Source organism: Microtus oregoni, unplaced genomic scaffold, assembly GCF_018167655.1.
Source record: "Microtus oregoni isolate MIOR12 unplaced genomic scaffold, Mior012 000031F_ref0000149, whole genome shotgun sequence".
Taxonomy (NCBI): domain Eukaryota; kingdom Metazoa; phylum Chordata; class Mammalia; order Rodentia; family Cricetidae; genus Microtus; species Microtus oregoni.
In genome coordinates this window covers 29,007,882-29,030,699 of record NW_024543090.1, presented here as the reverse complement: position 1 = coordinate 29,030,699, position 22,818 = coordinate 29,007,882, and the positions used below count along the sequence as shown (strand labels likewise).

Below are 22,818 nucleotides of genomic sequence, written 5' to 3'. Positions count from 1 at the left end.
CAGGGTAGCTTTTTAAATCTCAACATCCTTAAGTCACATCAGCAATGCCACCTTTATCAAAGAAGACCACATATTCTTAGGTTTCAGAGGTTAGGATATAAACATTATTGGTGGGCTATTTGTTTATCGACCACACCATCCATGTAACTTCAAGTAGCAATACCCACTGATGGCAAAGAGTAACATCCCTGTCCCCACGTAATGGGAATCCAGAATGTGGGAGACTTCAGAAGACTAAATGCTTGGCTCGGGACCATTCTTTCTGCTCTACCCATCTATCATTTCTCTGCATCCTATTTTTCCTTTCTTTACACTTGTCTCTTCCAATCTAAAGTATGGATATTGCCAAGTACCAGGTGTGCCAAAATGAGGAAAGCATCTTCTCCTGGTTTTTACACAAGCCTTTACCACATGGTTCTACATAGCATGGTCACCCTTAGCACCCAAATCTTAGGGCTCTTAAAGACAAAAGTTTATGTCTAACACACGCTACCTGGAAATTCTGATCCTGTCCTCTCACCTGAGACCAGATGATAGAATCATCAGCATCATGTTGCCACGCAGGCTTTTACAACTGGAAAGGACACAGATGATATCCAGATGTCAGAATCCATCAGGCAGAGCCTTTCATTGCTCACTTTGGGAAAGTAACCTCCTAGGCACTCCCAGAAGGCCAACACCCAAATCAGTCTGTGAGCAGTGCAAGTGATTACTGAATCTGTTATTTTAGCTACCCTTGACCTTCCTTCTCCTGGCCTAGAGACCTAGAAAGTAGAAAGACAAGTAAGTATGCTATCTTCCATTGTGTGCAGCTCAAGTGGGGGTGGGGGAACCTTCTGCTCTTATAAGTCACCATAAGTTTTTGGAGAATTGTGCATTGCATTATCTGTGGAAGATACTGGAAGAATGTTGTTGTGTGTGTGCCTGTGTACATGTGTATATGCCCATATAATGTATACATACATATGGGCAGAAAAGATGGTATTGGAAGGAGGTTCATTCTAAGAAGTGATGGGTGATGAGGACAGAGAGGTGGCTCAGCAATTCAGAGCACTTGTTGCATTTGCAGAGGACCCAGGTTTGGTACCCAGCACTCACGTGCTGGCTCACCCCCATCTGTAATTCTAGTTCCATCCAGGGGATCCAGTGCCCATTTCTGACCTCCATAGACACTAGGCACACTTGTGGAGGATACATAGGTGTAGGCAAACTACTACAACACATAAAGTAAATATTCTAAAATCTTAGAGAAGTGATAGGAGTCAGGTAAGACTGCCATGGGTTTATGGACGCATGGCTCCAGGCGACACCAAAGCACAAAAGGACATTGTCTATTGGCTGCCATTGCTGTGTTTCATAGCCATTTAATAGCAAGAAGAGGGCTTAGAAAAGACACAACTGGCCAAACATGGTGACACACACCTGTAATCCCTATCATTTGGGAGGTGAAGGCAGAAGGTCATAAGTTCAAGGTCATCCTGGAGTACCTGCAACCCTATCTGAACAAACAAAGCAAAGCATTTTGCAAGTGGAGTAAAAGGGAATAAAGAGTTTAGGAACTCTAGAGGTAGGGGAGGTAACTGCTTAGTAACTTCTTTTCTATTCATAAAAGATAAACCTGAGTGGTAGAGAGGTTTTTTGGAGGGGGGGGAGACTGTTTTTAGGACAAAGGTGAATAAGGACTCAAGACCTCCAAACTCTACACTGTGATGAGGATAGAATCAAATGTCTGCCTAGAACCCTGTGACAAACAGACTTCACTCTGACAAACAACCTCCTCCTCTCTCCCAGGCCACACTGCTCCAAATGACACCCATGTGAAGCTCTGCAGGCTTCTGTATCAAAGCACAAATGTGAATCCAGTACCCTACTGACTGGCAAAGGATACCAGAGATAACACCCATAATCTAGACTATCCTGGAAGATCCTAGAAGAATCTTTCCACATGTCGCACCCACTTCCAAGAGCCAGAGAAACATAATCCTCTTCTGTGCCCAGAGCAGCAAGAATCAGAAGCTCCCTAGCTGTCTCCAAGGCACTTCCTTGGAGACAAGGAGAAGCTGTTCAATAAATGACTTAGAAAAATTGCCTTTGAATCACTTTGGCTAGTTTAAATCGGTCCAATGGCCACTGTTTTAGTGTCCTGCCACAGAAATACTACAAATGGGTAAGGTAACAACAGAAACCTGTTCTCTCACGGTCAGTCTGAAGATGAATGTCTGTTGCAGTACCTTGTCCCCGTAAGCTTCAGGGGAGAATTCCTTGCCTCTTCATAGACTGTAGTGGCTTCCAGAAATCTCCAGCATTCCTTGGTTTGTAGCTGCATCGTATCATTCTCCTAACTGTCTTACTCATTATGTGACCTTCTTTCCTTGTATTTATTTTCAAACTTCCCTCTTCTCACAAGGACACCAGTCACTGGGTTAAGAGCTCAGCCTAATCCAATATGTAAGACTTATCAATTTGATTACGTCTGCAAAAATTCTTATTTCCAAAGAAGGAGAAATTCTGAGGTCTAATATGGAAGAGGTGTCTACTTCAGCACCCCATCTAGCAGCCTCCTGAGGGTTGGTTTTGACAGCTGCCTCTCCTGCCTTCCAAGATCCTCCCCAGTCCTTTCCTTTTCCCCAGAGCATTCATCCTGACAGGCAGCAAAGTTGCACCAAGATGCTGCCCTCCCTAGAACACTAGGAGCCTCTAGACAGTTCTAGGAACGAAGGACCGAAAGTACCCAGCTGGGAACTGGGAGTCCTTCGGAGCCATCAGTAGGATAGGAGAGGTCAGAGGCAGTACAGCAGATGTTCCAGCTATCCCTGGGCCAGGCCCAGAAATCTCTCCCATGATAGAGTCCAGATGAAGAGCTGAAGAGAAAAGCTGGAGTGAAGGAAGCCGACAGTGATTGGCTCAGAGAAGAATGAACTAGTCCGTAATAGACTGGAGATGGCATCTGGATTAGTCTCCAAGAGCTGTCTGGATCTTAGGACAAGAACAGGCTCTAAAACTGTTTCTGCATTGCACCTGGCCTCTTGGCCCCAGGAGGACAGCAGATCGACACCCCACCTCCACCCCTGAGCACAGCAAGGTCATTTAGAGGGCATTCCCACATGCAGTGGTTGATGGTGGGTTATGGCATAACCTTGTGCATTTGGTGGGCAGGTTTCCTTTAAGCTTCTTCTACAAATGAATAACCAGCAATGTTTAATGACTTTCCCGAGGGCACATGGCTCTTGGTGGCCTCCTGAACACCTTATCCAGGGCTTACATAACTGAGTTACACACTATGGAACTGACATGGGGACCTCATTAATGAATGCTGCTTTTATGGGGGCCCCAGGGTGTGAACATCACAACCCAGGGCTGTAGCTCTGTAGCAAGGTACAGCCTGTCCTCAGCATTTCGGTGTGTGAACTTTAGAAATCATTCAACCATAATAAAGCTAAGAGCTCAAAGACACCCTGGGGCTTGTCCGGACAGTCCCTTCTTTTCAGATGAGGGCACTGCAGGTAGCTTAGGTGCACCTTACCTCTCCTCTGTCCTTTCCTTTGCTCCCAAGAAGGCAAATGAAAGAGTGTGATTCAGATTCTGACTAAGTTCTGTGGAGAGTGAAGTCCAGCAGCCTTACACAAAGGCTACTAAGTTAGTCTAGGAGTGCAACCTGTTGGCACGAAGGGCAGCTGAAACTGCTAGGCGAGGCCCTCTAGAACTGTCCAGAGCCACTGGCCCTGAACCCCAACGTGCTGGGAGGTAGCATTCAAACACTAATATGCTAATGACACATGCTATGGATAAATTTTTAAAGACCACTACGTACAAGAGAGCAGGCACATGAAATTTAGTGCCACGAAAACGACCCAAAAGCCCAGCGAATGTGACATGAAAGCCCAAGTCCTTTGTACAGCCTTTGCTGTGCTTTCTCTAAGCTTTCTCTCTGCTCTGGGGAACTCTCCCCTTTTTAAGTGTATTTTCATTTGTTTTTAGAGCTTCGGCTTCTCTGTGTAGCCCTGGCTATCCTGGAACTACTATGTAGAGCAGGCTGGCTTTGAACTCACCGAGATCTGCCTGCCTCTGCCCAGTTCTGGGATTGAAATGTGTATCCTTTTTGCTTTTTATTGTTTTTATTGTGTTATATATTTTTCTCCGCCCCCCCCACTTCCCTTCTGCACTCTCCCATGATCCCCACGCTCCCCACGCTCCCAATTTACTCAGATCTTGTCTTTTTCTTCTCCCAAGTAGATTAGATCCATATATGTCTCTCTTAGGGTTCTCTGTTGTCTAGGTTCTCTGGAGTTGTGGGAAGTGTATTCTTAATCTTTTATTTTGCTTGCCACTATCCACATGGACCACAAGAACCCAGAACTCCCCAGAGTGGTGCTTACCATATTCTGATATCTGCCAATATCGTGATTACAGGTAATATTTTAGTGGCAAGTTAAAAACATGTCAGAACTATCCCTCTAGCTAGAAGACTTTAAGAAATCAAGTGAGAAGTCACTCTTAATTCTTTTCTCTAGATTAGGAAATGTCTACCTGTCCAGAGCTGCCATGTATCTTGTCTAACAACTTCAGAGAGCTGAAACACTCACTGGGCCACTAGAAGCAGGAAGGCGATCAAGTGAGCGTTTTATGTTTTACTTGCTTTGGTCAAGTGAGCCTTGAGAGGCAATGTGGGAAGTTATTAAAACTCAAGGAACACAGAAGACTAGATTATTTCTCAACTCACTCTTAACCGCACATGAACATGTTCTGTATTTATTCTTGACTATCTGGACTCTAAAAAATTATTTTTATGCATATGCATGTGTGTGAGACTGTGTGGGTGACTATGTGCATGGAGAATTGTGGTCTCCTCATTTGTTACCTTTGTTACCTGTGTATGCCACAGCATGCACGTAGAGATCAGACGCCAACTTGAGGAAGTTGGTTTCCTTTCCTTTTACCTTGTGGATTCTGGGAATGGAACTCGTAAGGTCAGCCTTGGCGGCAAGTGCCTTTACCCTGAGTCAGCTCACCAGCTAAGCACTTTCTGTTATTTAAGCAAAGCAAAGATTCGCGACTCTCAGGACCCAAGAAGGCTCAAGTAGTTCTAGTCACAAAATTGTCAAGTTGAGCCTGGCACGGCATTTATGAACCGTCTCACTAGAACGGAAATGGCACCTACACTAAGGCTCTCTAGAAGGCTCGCTGGAAGTGGGAGGAACGGCCCGTGCCGGGGGGCGGGACTTCGTATCCTAGCAACGGCCCCAGCGATTGGCCAGCTCTCCCTCAGCCGAGGCCAATGATCAGGCGCGCTGCCAACGCTCGGCGTAAAGACTTCGACTGCGCGGGGGATTCGAATCGGAGTGAGCGCCACTAGTGTGGCGGTGGCTGGTTCGGTGTTTTGCCGCACCGCGCTTTCTCTCGTCATGGAAGATGTCTTTCGGTGAGTGTCCCGGTGGAGTGAAGGCGCGAGCCGAGCCGAGAGCCGGCCAGGACGGTTGAGGCCGGGGCCCTCAGCCGGGCTTTCTCCTCAGCGGCTTCCCTTGGGAGTTCGCCCTCCATGCCTCCGCCATGGTGGCGGCCTCCGGGTCGCTGGGGTCGAGTGGGGGCTGCAAGCTGCAGCCGGCTGCCGTTATGTGGGCCGGGATTTGGGGGATTTGGGGCAGTTTGCCGGAAGGACCTTCAGGGCGGTCGGAAGTGACACGCGCCTTTTCCACGGGAAGCTCCCTCTGAACAGACGCCCCGCCCCCAAGTCCCCAAAGCTCGTGTGGTGGAGGTTTTAGGAGAAAATTTCAAAGTCTCTTAATAAAAGTGCTAGTTAACTCGGGGAAGAATTTACTATTTCTTGCTTACCTGCTATGTTGGGGAAAAAATTAAAGCTGAAGTTTATGAAGAAATGCTTGTTGTCAGAGCCATTTGTTTCTATCTGCAAGCAGATTTTTAAGTTCCCACACTGATTGCTTTTTTTGTTGTTTTTGTTTTTTGTTTTTGCCTTAAATGACTTACCAGCCTGTGATGTAAAACTATTTTTAAAAACTGTTAAATCATGTTACAGGAAATAAAATTTTATTTTTTTTTAATCAGCCCTTTGGGTATCCAAAGAATAAGATAACCCCAAATCTGTTGGCGTAGGGCAATTTAATTTTTAATCAGATCAACTAAATATTCTCTTTTGAAAGCCTCTCCCCATTAAAAGAAAGAAACAGGTATCTTGACCTTTAAAAAGCTAGTTTATTTTAATGATGAGGTGTTTTAGTATTAAGTTACAGTGTGTCTAGGCCATTTTCCCAGGGAGTACGTTTAGTGTGAGGCTATTAAATGTTTGCTTTCGACAATAGTTGTATTCTTATTTTGATAAGCAATAACTTTCAAAGACAAAAGTCATGGTGCTGACAATTCAGACATGCCGAAAAGAATCCAAAATATGTTCCTTTAAGTAGAAAAGTGAAATTCCTAGAGATAATTAAAAAACAAATACATTTCTAAAACATGTACTACTTCTGTCAGTGAAATTATGAAAAAGCCATTGCTGTCTGTAGTTTCTCTGAATAGCCATTTCATTATGCTAGTAAGTTATATTTCGAGACTGATTTTTCTGGTCATTTCTGCAAAAATACTACTTTTAAATTCTTTTTCCCCTAATCTTATCATTTCTCAGTTTAAAAGCCTATGATTGTTTCTCACCTTGACTCATACCCATCTTCCCTCTCTGAAATTTTCCACGGTCTAGTCTCACCCTGGCGCACTGAGACTCTGCTAGAGCTTCCTAACTGATTCCTACTTGTATTGCCACCCCTATTCCTGTCTGTGGAAAAACACAAACATCTTAAGATGCAGATAGAACGTGGCCCCTCTTCTGCTCAGCACACCTGGTACATCAGCTTTGTCCCTCCGGTTCTGTCAGCCTTGATGATTTCCCTCACCTGGCTGTGGTAGCTCTAACACTGATCACACGTCACTCCCTTAGAAATATCTTTTACTCCGCACTTACTCCTTAGCTTGCCCACAGCTTTTCCTTTTTATTGCTTCATGAAACATGGCACTATTTTTGTTATTGTTTGTTTACCCCAAACAAACTGAGCTCATTGGAATTTGGTTTGCTTGGCTGACTTCTTAAGCTGTGGTGGGATGTTAGGGAAGTAAGAAGAGCAGAGTGGGTGTTTACCAGCCCTGTCATCATGTTCTTTTCCTCTGGGACAGCATCTCTGGGGCTGTCACACCAAAGGAGAGGCTTTCTTTGGATCTTATTCTCACCCCCTGTCTTATCTGTGCTCCTGAGAAATGAGGGGAAGGGCCTGAGTAGACCTGTCTAGGTCCCACTGGGTTGCAGTGACGTTGGGGATCAATGAATCTAGATAGACCTGGGGGCAAATACTGCTTCTGATTTCTCTGAACACGTCTGAATGATTGTTCTTTTATGTGATGTTTGGGTTATATTCAAGATCCCATTTTCAGGCATATAGATGGCATAATGTAGAATCAAATGTGTCTTTGGTTTCTAGGAATTATTCCTAACCTCTCATGTATGTACTTTCTGTTCTAGCATATTTGAAGCCCATATGCAAAGCTACCAGGGCAATGACCCACTTGGGGAATGGGAAAGGTTAGTGTGTGTTTGTTTGTTTGTTTTCTTTTAAACAAAGGAACCATATGCTACCCTGTGGAAAACTAATATTCATATTTTTCTAGCTTTATAACGTGGGTAGAAGAAAATTTTCCTGACAATAAAGAATACTTGATAACATTATTGCAACAGCTAATGAAGGAATTTTTAGATGAGAAGAGGTACCACAATGACTCAAGATTCATCAATTATTGTTTAAAATTTGTGAGTATAATTTCAGGTAGATAACTAAATATATGTTTTACTTTTGGTCCCCCTCCCTTGTTAGAATCATTTTAGACTGCCTTTTCCTATCAATTTCTTGGTTACAGTCATGAATTTTTAGAAGTTACATAGTCAGTGATATGTATTTTAAAGCCTTAGCTTCCGAAATATTGAGGAATCAGTGATATAATTTTAAAATTCCTCTTTATTTTGTATATGTGTGTTCCAACATGAGATAGGAACAGAAAGTTAAACGAATTGTTTGACTTTGATACGAAATGTGGTTGAAGCTGGTTGTGGAGGCTCACACCTTTAATCCCAGCACTTGGGAGAAAGAAGCAGGCAGATCTCTGCTCAAGACCAAGACTGGTCTACATTGTGAGTTCCAGGCCAACCAAGGCTGTATATCAAGACCCTGCCTCAAAAAGAAAAAAAAAAGGAAAGAAGAAATGTACTTGAGAGAGGGAAAATATAAACTCTTGGATCCTAAGGTCTCTGGGAGTTTAACTCAGACTTATAGTACAGAAGGAGAAGGTAGTCTCAGCCTTTATGCTTATATTATGGCTTCTGGTTTAGTGTTTTCATGGGATTCCTGAGTGTTCGAACAAGTGGGTCTCTGACTCTCGTGCCTTCTCTTGGTTTGTCTTGTCCAGCTTTGACGTGGAGTGTCAGGTCTCACGTCCAGGAGTAGTTGACCAACAAATAAAGGACTCCACAATTTTTGGTGTGCTTTTATTTGGTTACGGTTTGGGGTTTTTTTGTTCTTTTTTTTTTCTTTCCTTTTTTGTGTTTTTCTTTTTAGTCATTGATATATTTTGTTTTGTAGGTTTGGGGGTTTTTGCTGTTGTATTGGGTTTTTGTTTTGTTTTTTGAGGAAGAACTTAAAGTTGTATGAGCAGGGAGGAAGAGAGGATCTGGAAGGGCTTAGGGGAGGGGAAGAATATGATCAAAATATATTTAAATTTAAAAATTGTTGCAAACAATACAAATATAATAAACAACACGTTTTTAAAAGAATTTGAAAATTAGTTAAGATTTGTACATCATGTACTACAGGTAGAATAACCCCTAGTGGGAACATGTTTTTAATTAAAATATTGTTACCAAGTCCAGGTGGTGACTGCACGTGCCTTTAATCCCAGTACTCAAGAGATAGAGGCAGGCGGGTCTCTCTGTGTGTTCGAGACCAACCTGGTCTACAGAGTGAGCTCCGGGATAACCAGAACTGTTTTCACAGAGAAACCCTGTCTTGAAAAACCAAATTTAAATAATAAAGAAAATGTTATCAGCTATTTAAAAAAGAGGATAGAACTTTTTCAATTTAATCTGAAATGAAAACTTGGGGCTATGAATTCTAGTAGTAAAATCATATGGAATAGATAAAGTGAACATGAAATTGTTCCTTAAATTATAAAATACTATAATTAAAGGCACCCTGTGGAACTTGAGTAACCTCAGGTTAAGACTAAAGCAATATTTCATGTAATAAATCATTGTAGACCCTACTATTTGGGGAAATACTGTCATAATCCTTTAATATCAAGGAAAGAGATGATTTTTAGATTCCCCAACTGAGAACAACATATGTCTTTACCTATACAATATATTCCTAGACTTTCGTGGAGACTGAACAGTGTAGGGCTGACTGGGTTCTAGGACAGACCTAGCCTAGCAGTTTGGTTGTCTTGTATTGATAATTATTGTCATGTTATTCATAATTATGGAATAGAGGAACAACATGTAAATGATGTACAATGTGTGGTCTGAATAATTGGTATATAACCTCTAATATTTATCATTTCTTATGTGTTGAAAATCAAAACCCTCTCTGTTAGCAATTTTGGAATATAATTATCAACCATAGTTTCCTAGTAGAAGCCGTTCTCCCTGTCCTAGCTGTCCCATATCCATTAATCATCTCTGTGTACCTCACTGTTTTTGTGTGATTCTGCTCTGGGTTTCTGTAGGCTGAGTACAACAGTGATCTTCATCAGTTTTTTGAGTTTCTGTATAACCAGGGAATTGGAACCAAGTCATCTCCTCTCTATATAGCCTGGGCGGACTATCTGGAAGCCCAGGGAGCGCTGCAGCATGCCAGTGCTGTTTTTCAGAGAGGAATTCAAAACCAGGCTGAGCCTAAAGAACTAATAGAGCAACGATACAGGTAGTGTCAAAATATATAACTCATCTTTTCCTTCATGTGTATTTTTGTATCTGTCTACTTTAAATAACTCTAAGTCATACTGGATATGTGTTATAGATCTGAATGAAGATGTAGAGCTTTATACTGTTCTTAGGATGGTGTGTGACAGATTTTATAATGTCACTCTAGACTGCAGAATTGTGAGACAACACAGGACATCACGTCAGAAGAAAGACACATACAAGAGACAGAGCAAATTTTTCCCTCAGAACAGCCCATTAAGTCATAAATAGAGTTGTCCATTCATGAAGACAGACCTCCCTTGAGTTTTCTATCTTGATTTCTTTGCGATATTGTAATTGTTTCAGATTATAAAATATGTGAAGTAGTAGTTGAACATTTTTTTAATATTTATTTATTTATTATGTATACAATATTCTGTCTGTGTGTATGTCTGCAGGCCAGAAGAGGGCACCAGATCTCATTACAGAGGTTGTGAGCCACCATGTGGTTGCCGGGAATTGAACTCAGGACCTTTGGAAGAGCAGGCAATGCTCTTAACCACTGAGCCATCTCTCCAGCCCCGTAGTTGAACATTTTTGAGTTTTAACATCTGCATTCTTGGTTCATGGACCAAGTAGATGTATGTGCTTGATGAATTTGAAAAATATTAACATAAACTGTGTAAAAAGAGGACTTTTCTAATACATAATTTTATTTCTGTAGTTTAAAGCAACTTTGAAATTAAGTTTTTCATTTTCTGTCTTTATTGCTTGTTATATTTTGTTTCCATTTCAACATAGATGTATATTAAACTGTAAAATTAAAATATATATTTATATGTTTTCTATTATTATTTAGTCTATTCCAGGCACGTCTTACTAGAACCCATTTGCCAGCTCAAGGTAAAATAATACTTTTCTAAAATGTCTAGATTGCTGAAAATTTAGTCTGTAATTTTTGCATTAAATGTTTTTTGTTTTGTTTGTTTAAAAAAAAAAGGCCTCATATAGTATTTATTGAAAACCAAAAGCCAAGTTACTGTTTTGGGTAATAGGAAGACACTCTGATAATAATCTCACAAAATAACTTTGGATAGCAAGGGGACTGTGTCTTAGCACCGTAATAGAGCAAACCTGCAAGCAAAGCTTAATGAATTTACCTCAAAAAATGATAAGCCTATATCTAGATATAGTGTAATGGCACATACCTATAATCCCAGCACTCAGAAGGAAGGCTAACAGAGAAGGAACATAAGTTTTGAGGATAGCCAGGGCTACATAGAATATACTGTCTTATTTAACTTTATTTTGTGTCTCTTGGTATGAAGGTGTCAGATCTCCTGGAACTGGGTTAGAGACAGGTGTGAGCTGTATGTGAGTGCTGGGAATTGAACCTAGGTGCTCTCTGTAGGAGCAGTCAGTGCTCTTAAAATCGCTGAGCCATCTCTCCAGCCTCCCTCCCCCTCCAGTATGCTGTCTTAAAAAAGAAAAGAAAAAATCATCCTCAAGAGAGGATATGCTGGATTGCTCATCTTTCCAGAATTGAATCAAGTGGGCGTAATGTAGCTTTTTATTTACCGTTTTTGTTTTGATTTAACTGGGAGCTGATTTTATTTAATTTTTTCTAATTTTTATTTAAATAATGATTTTTTTAATATTTTACATATCAGCCATTTTCCCTCCTCTCCTCCCATTCCCTTCTCTTATCCATATACCTGCCTCCTTCCCATCCATTTCTCCATCTCCATTGAGAAAGGTACAGACCTCCCATGAGCTTGCACAAAGCATGGCACATCAAGTTGAGGCGGTATCAAGTCCTCCCTTTATGTAGAGGCAGGGCCAAGTAATCTAGCATGGGGAATAGGTTACCAAAAGCCAGCTAAGCACCTGGGAGAGGTCCTGCTCTCACTGTTAGAAGCCTTACTAAGAGACCAAGCTTCATGATTGTCGCATACATGCAGAGGGCCTAGGTCTGTCCCATGCAGGCTCCCTGACTGTGGATCCAGTGTCCATGAGCTCCTGCAAGCTCAGGTCAGCTATCTCTGTTAATTCCCCTATCATGACCCCCCTGTCTAGTACAATCCCTCCTCCCTTCCCTCTGAAAGACTTGGAGCTTAGCACAGTGCTTGTCTGTGGATCTCTGTCTTCTCTGCTTCCATCAGTTACTGGATAGCGTATCTCTGATGGCAATTAAGGAAGTCACCAATCTGCTACAGTAGATGGATAGTTCAGGCACCCTCTCCACCACTGCTAGGAGTCTTAGTTGGGGTCATCCTTGTGAATTCCTGGGGGTTTCCCTGGCTTGGGGTTTTTCCCTAACCCTGAAATGGTTCCCACATCAGGATGTCTCTTGTTACTCTCCCCTCTCCATTCTGCCTCCTACTGGCCTCCTGCACACAGCCCACCTAACCTGCTCCCTCTCCATCCCTCCATACCCCCAACCCCGTCCCCAGTTTACCTAGGAGGTCTTTTCTACTTCTCCTTCCCAAGGAAATCCATGCATCCCTCTTTGGGCCTTCCTTGTTATCTAGACTCTCTAGGGCTGTGGATTGTAGGTTGGTTGTCCTATACTTTATTCCTAATAACCACCTATGAGTGAGTACATACCATGTTTGTCTTTCTGGGTATGGGTTACCTCACTCAGAATGTTTTTTTTTCTAGTTCTAGCCATTTGCCTGCAAATTTCATGAGGTCATTATTTTTTACAGCTGAGTAATACTCTATTATATAAATATATTACATTTTCTGTGTCCATTCTTTGGTTGAGGGGCATCTAGATTGTTTCCAGGTTCTGACTATTATGAATAATGCTCCTATAAACATAATTAACCAAGTGTCTTGTGGTATGATTGCGCATCCTTTGGGTATATACCTAAAATTGGTATAGCCCGGTCTTGAGGTAGATTCCTAAGAAAACGTCATATTGATTTCAAGAGTGGCTGTACCAGTTTGCACTCCCACCAGCAATGGAGGAGTGTTCTCCTTATTCCACATCCTCTCCAGCATAAGCTATCAACAGTGTTTTTGATTTTAGCCATTCTGACTGATGTAAGATGGTATCTCAGAGTCGTTTTGATTTGAATTTCTTTGATGTTGAGCAATTCTTTAAGTGTCTTTTGGCCATTTGTGAGTCTTTCATTGAGAATTCTTCTATTTAGATCTGTACCCCATTTTTAAAATTGGATTATGTGGTATTTTGAAGTTTAGCTTCTTGAGTTCTTTATGTATTTTGAAAATAAGCCCTCTGTCAGATGCAGTGTTGGTGAGGTAATGATGCCATTACCAATAGTCACTGTCATCTTGTTTAAAATAACCACTTAGACTTTATATTCCATCTAGATAGTATCTTAACTTCTTAACTTTCTCTAATATTTTTCTTAGCTGAAAATTAGTCCATTTCTGAGACAATTTAAAATGGATTGATTTTTTTAAAGTAATTTTTGTATTTATGTGTTAGATGTTTTATTTTATATGTATGAGTGTTTTACTTGCATGTATGTCTACATTGCATACATACCTATTATCCACATTCCCTGAAACTAGAGTTATGGATGACTGTGAACCACCATGTGGGTGCTGGGACTTATACTTTTGTCCTCTGTAAGAACAAATGCTCTTGGGCTGGAGAGATGGCTCAGTGGTTAAGAGCATTGCCTGCTCTTCCAAAGGTCCTGAGTTCAATTCCCGGCAACCACATGGTGGCTCACAACCATCTGTAATGAGATCTGGTGCCCTCTTCTGGCCTGCAGACGTACACACAGACAGAATATTGTATACATAATAAATAAATATTAAAAAAACAAAGAACAAATGCTCTTAACTGCTGAGCCGTCTCTCCAGCTCCAAATAGATGTTTTAAATATAACATACCGAAAGAACAGTGGAATGTATTGTGTGCTAATTTTATTTAATGTTACTTTTCACTTATAGCTGCAACCTCGGAACCTCTGCATAGTGCACAGATTGTAAACCAAGTCATGACAACAAAGTCAAGTCCAGGAAAAAACTCACCCTGTGTTCCTAAGAGTCTGGTAACAAGAACATTTATTTGTATGTTGTATAGAAATAAGGAATGTTATTGGACAGCCATTCTGACTGTCTTTTATGTTTGCCTTTGCATCTTATTCCATTGACCCTGTCTGCTGGGACTGACCTCCATTTCACCACCACTCCATGGCAGCTCTGAGCCTTTTCATCTATCTTTGCTCAACTCAAATATAACTTCTTGTCAAACCTAAGGACCCCTACCTGCCACACAAACACTGTCCGCAGTTTCTTTCTTTTTAATACCCTCTGTTTGTTCTGCTGGCTTCTTTGTAGGCCCAGGAAATTCCTATTTTGGATCACATTTGGTGGTTTTTGAGCCCTGCTCTAGAAAAAAACCCAGAACCTCAAACATTTATGCTCATAACCTCAAAACAGAACTCTAGCATTTTCAGGCACTTCTTCTCTACTCTACATTCAACACCACTCTTGATATCGTATGTCTCGTCTGTTTACCACTTAATTTTTTAATGTGATTTTTAAACTTTATTGTTCTCAAATTTGGGATGTGTCTATCTCACTCTCATAGCTATAAAAAATAAATATTATTTCTGCAACACAGCAGAAGATAATCTTATCATTTTTGCTACCAACCATTACATAGGTAACTGCATCTTTCTCTGCTGTTTCCATGGGGGAAAAGTAGCTTCCTACTTGTGCCTACTTTTCATCCCTGTAAATATTTTTGACCCATCTACATCTCTTCTGCTTTGCTTGCTTGTAAACATAAAAATACTCAGATCTCTTCTTCAGCTTCATGTTTCTTAGCATCTTTCTCTTTCATAGGACAGTCGTTCTTTAGGACTTTTTTGTAGTTTAATCCCATGTAAAGACATCTGTTTTGCTAATGCACACATTCCTAGAAGTAGAACATGCATGTCTAACTTTGATACAGATTGTCCCAGTTTATATCTTACAGTGTTTGCCACCCTCTTTCTACTACTCTAAATTTACAGACAGATCAATGAGTGTTACTTCTGGTCATATTCCCCAGTCCTAGCTCATTGTATGATATCTGTGAAATATCAATGAATATTTGTTTAGTAGGTTATTGCTACTATTGGGAATTTCTGAGAGGAAAGCAACAGAAGGAAATTTTTTTTTAATTTTTTTATTATTTATTTATTTATTAAGAATTTCCACCTCCTCCCATCTTCCCATTTTCCCTCCCACTTCCCCCACTCCTCCTCCCCCTCACTCTCCAGTCCTAAGATAAGTCAGGGTTCCCTGCCCTGTGGGACATCCAAGGCCTTCCCCCCTCCATACAAGTCTAGGAAGGTGAGCATCCAAACAGACTAGGCTCCCAAAAAGCCAGTACATGCAGTAGAATCAAAATTCGGTGTCATTATCATTGGCTTCTCAGTCTGTCCTCATTGTCAGCCACATTCAGAGAGTCCGGTTTGATCACATGCTCATTCAGTCCCAGTCCAGCTGGTCTTGGTGAGCTAACATTAGATCAGTCCCACCGTCTCCATGGTTGGGCGCACCCCTCGCGGTCCTTACTTCCTTTCTCATGTTCTCCCTCCTTCTGCTCTTCATCTGGGCCTTGAGAGCTCAGTCTAGTGCTCCAATGTGTGTCTCTGTCTCTATCTCCATCCATCACCAGATGAAGGTTCTCAAGGATCCCATCATCCATCTCTGTCCTTAACAATGTTCTTAGGCCACTTGCATTACTTGTCTTTCCATATCTGTGATCACAATACAGACTGAAGGATGGTGAGACTCCTTTCTTCTCCTCTCAGATGGATCTTCTGGTACAGGATCAGGGCCACTTGCTGGCCAGGGACCTCACAGACAAAAGGACTAGCTTGCTGCTTGCAGACTCAGTGAAACAAAGGAACTCCTGCCCGGTTGCATTCACCACCCTGTCCCAGCCCCCAAACAGGCTGAGCTGGGGGATCTTATGACCCCGAAGAAGGAAAGGGGTTCCTGGGAGCAAGCTGGGATGGGATAGGAAGAGAGAGGCAGGGGAAAGAAGCCCCTGCAGAATGACCAGAAAGTTTAGGGGATTGAGGAATGTCTGTACTCCCTTTCTGGGGCTTCTGCCGGCCAGTCATGAACACATTCACCCCTCCGATGGGTTTTGTGGTACAGGATCAGGGACCTTGCAGACAAAAGGTGGAAATTTTATTTTCTTAAATTTAAATTAATTGTTTTGTTTGGGGGGACCTCAGTTTGAAAAGCTAAGTAAAAATAATGCCAACTAAAGCTCCAACTATTAATAGTTTTCATAAACATGTAAATCTACTTGCGTTTAAGAGGCTCCTTCCCAGGGAGCATTTTCAGATGAATTATGAAGTAATTTGTGTGAAGGTTTCTCATTGGTAAGTGAATGCTCATGTTTGTTTTCTGTCTTGTAGGGCTCAGAATGTTCTGGTGTGACACAATCCTCTTGTGATAACAAGTCAAATATGCAAGTACAATGAGTACATTATTACTTAAGTTCCCTTCAAGTTACTTTAGTGCACTGTTGTAAGTGGTGTCTTTCTCCCCAGTAAGGAACAAAGAGTGATCATGATTTCCAAATCAGAGTGCTCTGTCAGCTCATCTGTGGCACCCACGGCTGACACTCAGCAGGTTGTTATGTACTGCAAGGAAAAGCTTATTCGTGGGGATTCAGAATTTTCCTTTGAAGAACTAAGAGCCCAGAAATACAATCAACGGAGGAAGCATGAACAGTGGGGTATTTGCACTCTTATATCACGCTTTTTTGTATGTGTCTTTTTAAATGATGAGTAATCACATAACTGAATGAAAAGACAAGAGAATGTCTTGAGTTTTTCTCAGAAGCCTAGAAGTCTTTGTTAGACACTAGCCTCGCAGCATGCTTTTCCACAGGCTCAATTGCCGAACTGATAATACCACTGACAGTTGAAACAGCGCTACAGTAAACATCCTTACTGGTGTTTTCTTTGCATAAGTGAAATGGATAGTGTTTCCAATATCATCTATGTGAATTTGAATCTCTATATACAGTAGTCCTAAATTTGTAGAGCATTCATTTGCTCTTTGAAAGGATTTAATTGAGAACTGAGGTTAAGAAGAGATTTTCCAAGTTTGCATCTACTTTAAACAAAACATGTAGAAGTAGTCTTCTGATCAGCATGACAAAGTTATTTATGTTTATGGAACAAATACTCTTTGTTCCTCATAAGAAAATGTACCTTTGCACTTGGTTTTTTACTATAACGTAGGTCTTAGAGACAGGAAAACGAACCTTTGTTCTCCACTCAGGGTTCTGTACCCTCTAGGTTATTTGGACTACGTCTACCATGTGAACCTTTTCTTCATTATCTTTTTAAAGATTTGTTTATTTAAAGTTATGTGTGATGGGTTTGTGCATATGAGTACAGTGTCCCTACAGGCCAGAAAAGGGTGGTAGCTGCCTGATAGAGGTGCCAGCAACTGAGCTGAACTTTGCAAGAGCTCTCCTAACTACTGAGCCATTTTTATCCCTATGTTCCTTATTTTTATATTTACCAACCATAGAGAAAAGTCAATATTTGTGGAGGACCCATTTTGAGTTGGCCATAGATAGTTTTCTTTCATGTGCCACAACTTACAGTCTCAAGGCAGACTGATTTGTTTGGAGTGTGCCCATATTTGATGTTTATTGGAAATAGAACTATCCAAAATTTTGTTGAAACTCTGACCTTGTACATTTTATTTCCTAAAGAGGAGACGCTGGAAAGGTGGCTCAGCATTAAGAGCTAGTATTGTCTTTGCAAAGGACCTGAGTTCAGTGCCCAGCACCCATTTTAGTTGACTCACAACACCCTGTAACACACAGCTCCAGGGGGATCCAACATCTCTAGCCTCTGTAGGCACCATCACATACATGTACACACATACACACACACACACACACACACACACAATTAAAAGCCACCAAGTATGACTATCTCAGTTCTAATCCTAAGACAACATGGTAGGAGGAGAGAACCAGCAAGTTGTTCTCTGACCTCCACATTCATATCTCCCTTGGGATTTGTGCCCTTTAATACTTTAATATTTTTTTGAAAAGTGCCTAGAGTTACATTTTTTAAAATCTGAAGTGGGGAATAATAGGAGATTGAGAGATAGCACAGTCAGTAAAGTTCTTGCCATGCAATAATGAGGAGTGAGTTTGATTCCCAGGAATCACATTAAAAAGACAAATGTGATGACACACTCTTTTAATCACAGCACTCAGTTAGCAGAGGCAGCCTAGACTACTCCTGGGGATTTTTGGAGCCATATATACATGTGCACGTAAACACAAGCACATATACAAATATGTTACAAAATAATTTAAAAAAATGAATGGATAACCATTTTCAAGTAATTTACAGTACAGTATCATTATTTTATAAGAAGTGTTCAGTATTAGAATACCATTGCTAAATATTATTGATCACATAACAGGTTTTTGTTGTTTATAACATGATAACCTATATTTAATAGTAACAGTGGTGAGGACAGGTAAAGATTTCGATTAAAAGGTGATGTAAGTTTCAGTTCTAAAATCAAAAAAATATGGAAAGTTTTGATTTAAAAAGTATCCTAAATTGTGAACATTTGCTCATTTTGCATATAATACTCTGATGAAATTTTGAGAGCAAACCGTGCTTTTTTTAATGTTTTTTAAAGTTAGTGAAGACAGACATTATATGAAAAGGAAAGAAGCCGGTGCCTTTGAAGAGCAACTGTTAAAACAGAAAATGGATGAACTTCACAAGAAATTGCATCAGGTGGTGGAGTTGTCTCACAAGGACCTGCCTGCTTCCCAGAACAGGCCTGACGTACGTTCACGTTCTTCACTACTGTAGCTTATCCCTAATGCTACTAGCTGTTGCCCTCTGTGCCTGTTTCTGTAGTTATTCTAGTTTAGCTAGGAATCATACCAAATTTTAAAATAATTTGATATAGAAAGATATATAAAATTTGGAATTAGCCAGACTGTGGTGGTGCACACTTTTAATCCTAGCACTCAGGAGACAGAGGCAGATAGATCTCTGTGAGTTCAAGGCCAGTCTGAGCTACAGAATGAGTTCTAGGATAGCCCTATATAAAAAAACCCTGTCTCGAAAAACCAAAAGAAAAAAAAAGAAAAAGAAAATGGATTGAGCAGTGAATAATAATAATATTCAAGACAGGGCTTCTCTATGCAATAGTCCTGGCTCTCCTGGAACTTACTTTGTAGACCAGGCTGGCCTTGAACTCACTGAGATCCCCCTGCCTCTGCCTCCCAATTGCTGGAATTAAAGGCGTGTGCCACCACTGCCCAGCCTGAGATACTTAAATACTAATATTATAGATGCCAATTTGTTTTTCAGTGGTTAAAATTATAAGATGCTGGGCTTGAGTGGTATTTTAGCCAATAGAGGTATTTGCTGTATAAGCCAGATGGCCTGAGTTTGATCCCAACAACACATATAAAAGTCAGATATAGTGGCACACATCTGTAATCCCAACTCTCATACAGAAATTTTCTGGTTGCTTGTGAGCCAGCTAGATCGGAATATGTGGTACAGAGAATTGAGACCTTAGCCCAACAAATAAGAGGGAACCAGCTCCTAAAAGTTGTTCTTTGACTTACACATGTATGCACCTACACACACACACAAATAAATAAATAAATAAATAAATATTAAAAAATTTAACTATAAGCTTTTAGTGTGTCCTTGTTTAAGAAGCTACAAGAAGCCATCACAGAGGCTAGTCTATTTTGTTGCTGTGCTTTGAAAAGCTGTAGTGACTGATTAATAATATTTTTGTTCAACATGAAAGGTTAATCCAGTATGCATGGGACCAAATACATGCTCCCAGCAGGAACTGAGGGTTCCAAGTCTTCCATCCATCAATCAGCAGACCTCAGAGAACTCAGGACAGAAACCACAGAATGCACCTTCGGTTCCTCATGTGGTAAATACTGTTAACAGTGCTTTGATGATCCCAGCTGCCAGCCAGCCAGCTCTTCCTGTTCCTGGAAGTGGCCAGTCAGTGACAGATTCCAGGTAAGCTAAATGTTGTCCTGGAGGGGATAGTGATATGCATTGCATGTATAATTTATTTTCATGATCTACAGTAATATATTGTATAAAAGATGAATGGTTCTTGTTTTTAAATTTTTGTTTGCTGAAATGATTCTCAAAATATTGGCCTTGAATCTTTCACACTTAATTCCACACTTCTTTTATACTGTTTGTTTACTTTGTACTTTTTTCTTGAATTATAAACGTCAAGCAGTTTCTCACTGTACATTCAGAATATATAACTGTAAACTGCAAACTGAAAGTACTTACTGTCTTTTACTACATACCTATAGGCACTTTTACTGGCCTGAAAGTTATTTGACATATGTTCTCATGTTTTCTTTGTATTCCTTCAGAAGTTATATGGGATGTGTGTTGATAATTCTGTGCCAAAATCTATCTCCCAATATTTTCCAGTACTGAAGGATTTTTCTGAGTTTCAGAAATAATAATTTCTTATTTGTTTTACATTTTTGTCTTTGGTTGTTCATTGCTTATCTTGCAATTTGATAGGAATTTGTAAAACTAAAAGTGATTTGTACTTTGCTTACCATTTTAATAAGGTTCCTTAAGAGAATTCTAGCAGGATTAGGCAGACGAGGTTGATTGCCCCAGTATGATTTAAAAGCAAGCTGTTATATAAGTGGTTTGATACCTTTTCCCTTCATCCTCACTGTTAATTTAAAATCTGGATATCACTAGTAGTTTCAGGTAACTAGTACAAGAAAGGTACTAGTTCCACTAACACACAGTGCCTGCAACTAGATCTTAGGCCTTTAATATAAACCATAAATGAAGTGCGTTTGAATTTGCGAAACCATCATTCTGTCCTGTCACATGGAGGGATGATTGTTATTGTGCTGAAAGGCAGATTCAATGGGTCTCACTAAAATGTCCAATGATTATCCTTATTTGAAAGAATTAATATTCTCAAAGGCAATAAATATTTTATTTACTTATACCATGGTCTTAAGCAATTTTATCCTCACCCTAACAGACTTAGCATTGTTGGCAATATTTTATTGTTTCTTGAGAGTTACTTAAAAATTCTAATATGTAAAGTGCTTTTATTCTTCAGTGTGTTTCAAGAGATTTCTCTTTCAGGTGTGTGAGTCAAAGTATTCATGAATTCATGCCACAGAGTGGACCAGAAACAAAAGAAGGTAGTGTTGCATTATAATTTTATCCAACTTGTTTGAGTAGTCTTGGTTTGCTCAGTGTCTGTATTGTGACTGTGGTGTAGGATGGCCTTACTCTTTAGAGGGTAAGAATGATGTTATAAAGCCTCAGACAGTTTTTGGTCAAAAATAGAAATTCATTAAAAAAAATAGAAATTCATTTCTTAGTAACATCTTCCTTTTTCAGAATCCTTTGGCATTTTTCTATTAAGCTTCTCAGTGTATTAATCTGAAAGGCATAGTTAATGCGTTAGATGGGAAAGGGGATTAGTTTAATTAGTATTATATTCTGTTTGGAACCACAGTGGAGGCATTTTCACAGAAGATAATTTTGTTCATTAAGTAATAAAGTCACAGTTTGGTAATTCACTTCCCCTCTTTCTGTGACTGGCATCCTTTCCACTAACAGTAGGAACGGGGCTATTTGAAGTAGAGACTTAATGCACCAAGACTTGGTTCACGCTGGCTAGATGCAAAGCATAGTTCTAAGTAGTTAGTGAGGCAGTCACAATGGAAAAGGGGAGGATTTCCATAGGAAAAGAGGTGTTAATATTAGGGTGGAGAGTTAGGTTTCAAAGAAGGTGGTTAGGAAGGATGGCTGGAGTAAGATTTAGTTGGGGGGGGCTGGAAAGGGGAACTACTTACGCAGCAAACTCGGTGAACCTGGTTCAGATAGAATGAACAAGTGTAAAGCTTTCAGGCAGCAATATTCCTGTGTAAGCATTAAAGATGTCAGCGCTTCCAGATGAACAGGGGAAAAGAAAGAAAGTCTGAGCAAACATCAGCTGAATGAAATGAAAAACTTGCTTAAGATTCACAGCATAGTAGGAGGGAATGATTTACAATGTGATCATTCCCTCCTATATTGTGAGCTAAGGATTCTTTGCATGACAAAACTCCTACGTTGATGTAACCTTTATTTTTCTATAAAAGGACAGTTCTTGACCTTACTTCATGGTATTATTACAAAGATAAACATGAATATTTGAAAGCCCAATCAAAGATAATGGAAATAGTGATAATTATTATTGGTAAACTTTTAAATTGTAATTACTGTAATCGTGTGCCTTCTAATGTGTTCTGAGTGACATACTGATAGTAAGTACCTTTTGTCCCACTCCTTTGCTAGTGTGTGAAACAAATAAGGTTGCCAGCATTAATTCTTTTCACACAACTCCAAACACATCATTGGGAATGGTTCAAGCAACACCATCCAAAGTGCAGCCATCACCAACTGTGCACACCAAGGAAGCATTAGGTAAAATATTTTGTTTGTATGCAAATTAATAAAAACTGATTTGTAATCTTTGCCTGTTGACATATTTTTTTTTCTGTTTTATAAGGTTTCATCATGAATATATTTCAGGCTCCAACACTTCCTGATATTTCTGATGATAAAGGAGAGTGGCCTTCTCTAGATCAAAATGAAGATGCATTTGAAGCCCAGTTTCAAAGTAATGATTTATTTAGAAAACTATTAAGTACACAGTATCACAGGAAGTTGCTATAGATATTATCAAGATTTAGATGTGGCCCTGCCTTTGAATAGTGTGTCATGTAAGAGCAAGGAATGAATACATTTTGCATGTGACAGTTTGAAAAGGTTACAGTGTATGTGATATTTGTTTGGGTT

The 22,818-nt window shown here is 40.2% G+C and overlaps 1 protein-coding gene across 1 annotated transcript in view; it reads left to right on the top strand.

Moving 5' to 3' along the window:
• Positions 1-5,310: 5,310 nt before the first annotated feature.
• The window catches only part of LOC121465619 (mitotic checkpoint serine/threonine-protein kinase BUB1-like), a 34,151-nt gene continuing 16,643 nt past the window's right edge, over positions 5,311-22,818 (top strand). The window contains exons 1-13 of the mRNA XM_041678904.1: positions 5,311-5,419; positions 7,520-7,579; positions 7,666-7,804; positions 9,772-9,968; positions 10,809-10,852; positions 13,880-13,980; positions 16,354-16,406; positions 16,489-16,676; positions 18,623-18,774; positions 19,763-19,989; positions 21,112-21,170; positions 22,315-22,443; positions 22,529-22,639. Coding sequence (XP_041534838.1) covers positions 5,403-5,419; positions 7,520-7,579; positions 7,666-7,804; positions 9,772-9,968; positions 10,809-10,852; positions 13,880-13,980; positions 16,354-16,406; positions 16,489-16,676; positions 18,623-18,774; positions 19,763-19,989; positions 21,112-21,170; positions 22,315-22,443; positions 22,529-22,639 — 1,477 coding nt within the window. The 5' untranslated portion in view covers positions 5,311-5,402. The remainder of the gene's footprint in view (positions 5,420-7,519; positions 7,580-7,665; positions 7,805-9,771; positions 9,969-10,808; positions 10,853-13,879; positions 13,981-16,353; positions 16,407-16,488; positions 16,677-18,622; positions 18,775-19,762; positions 19,990-21,111; positions 21,171-22,314; positions 22,444-22,528; positions 22,640-22,818) is intronic.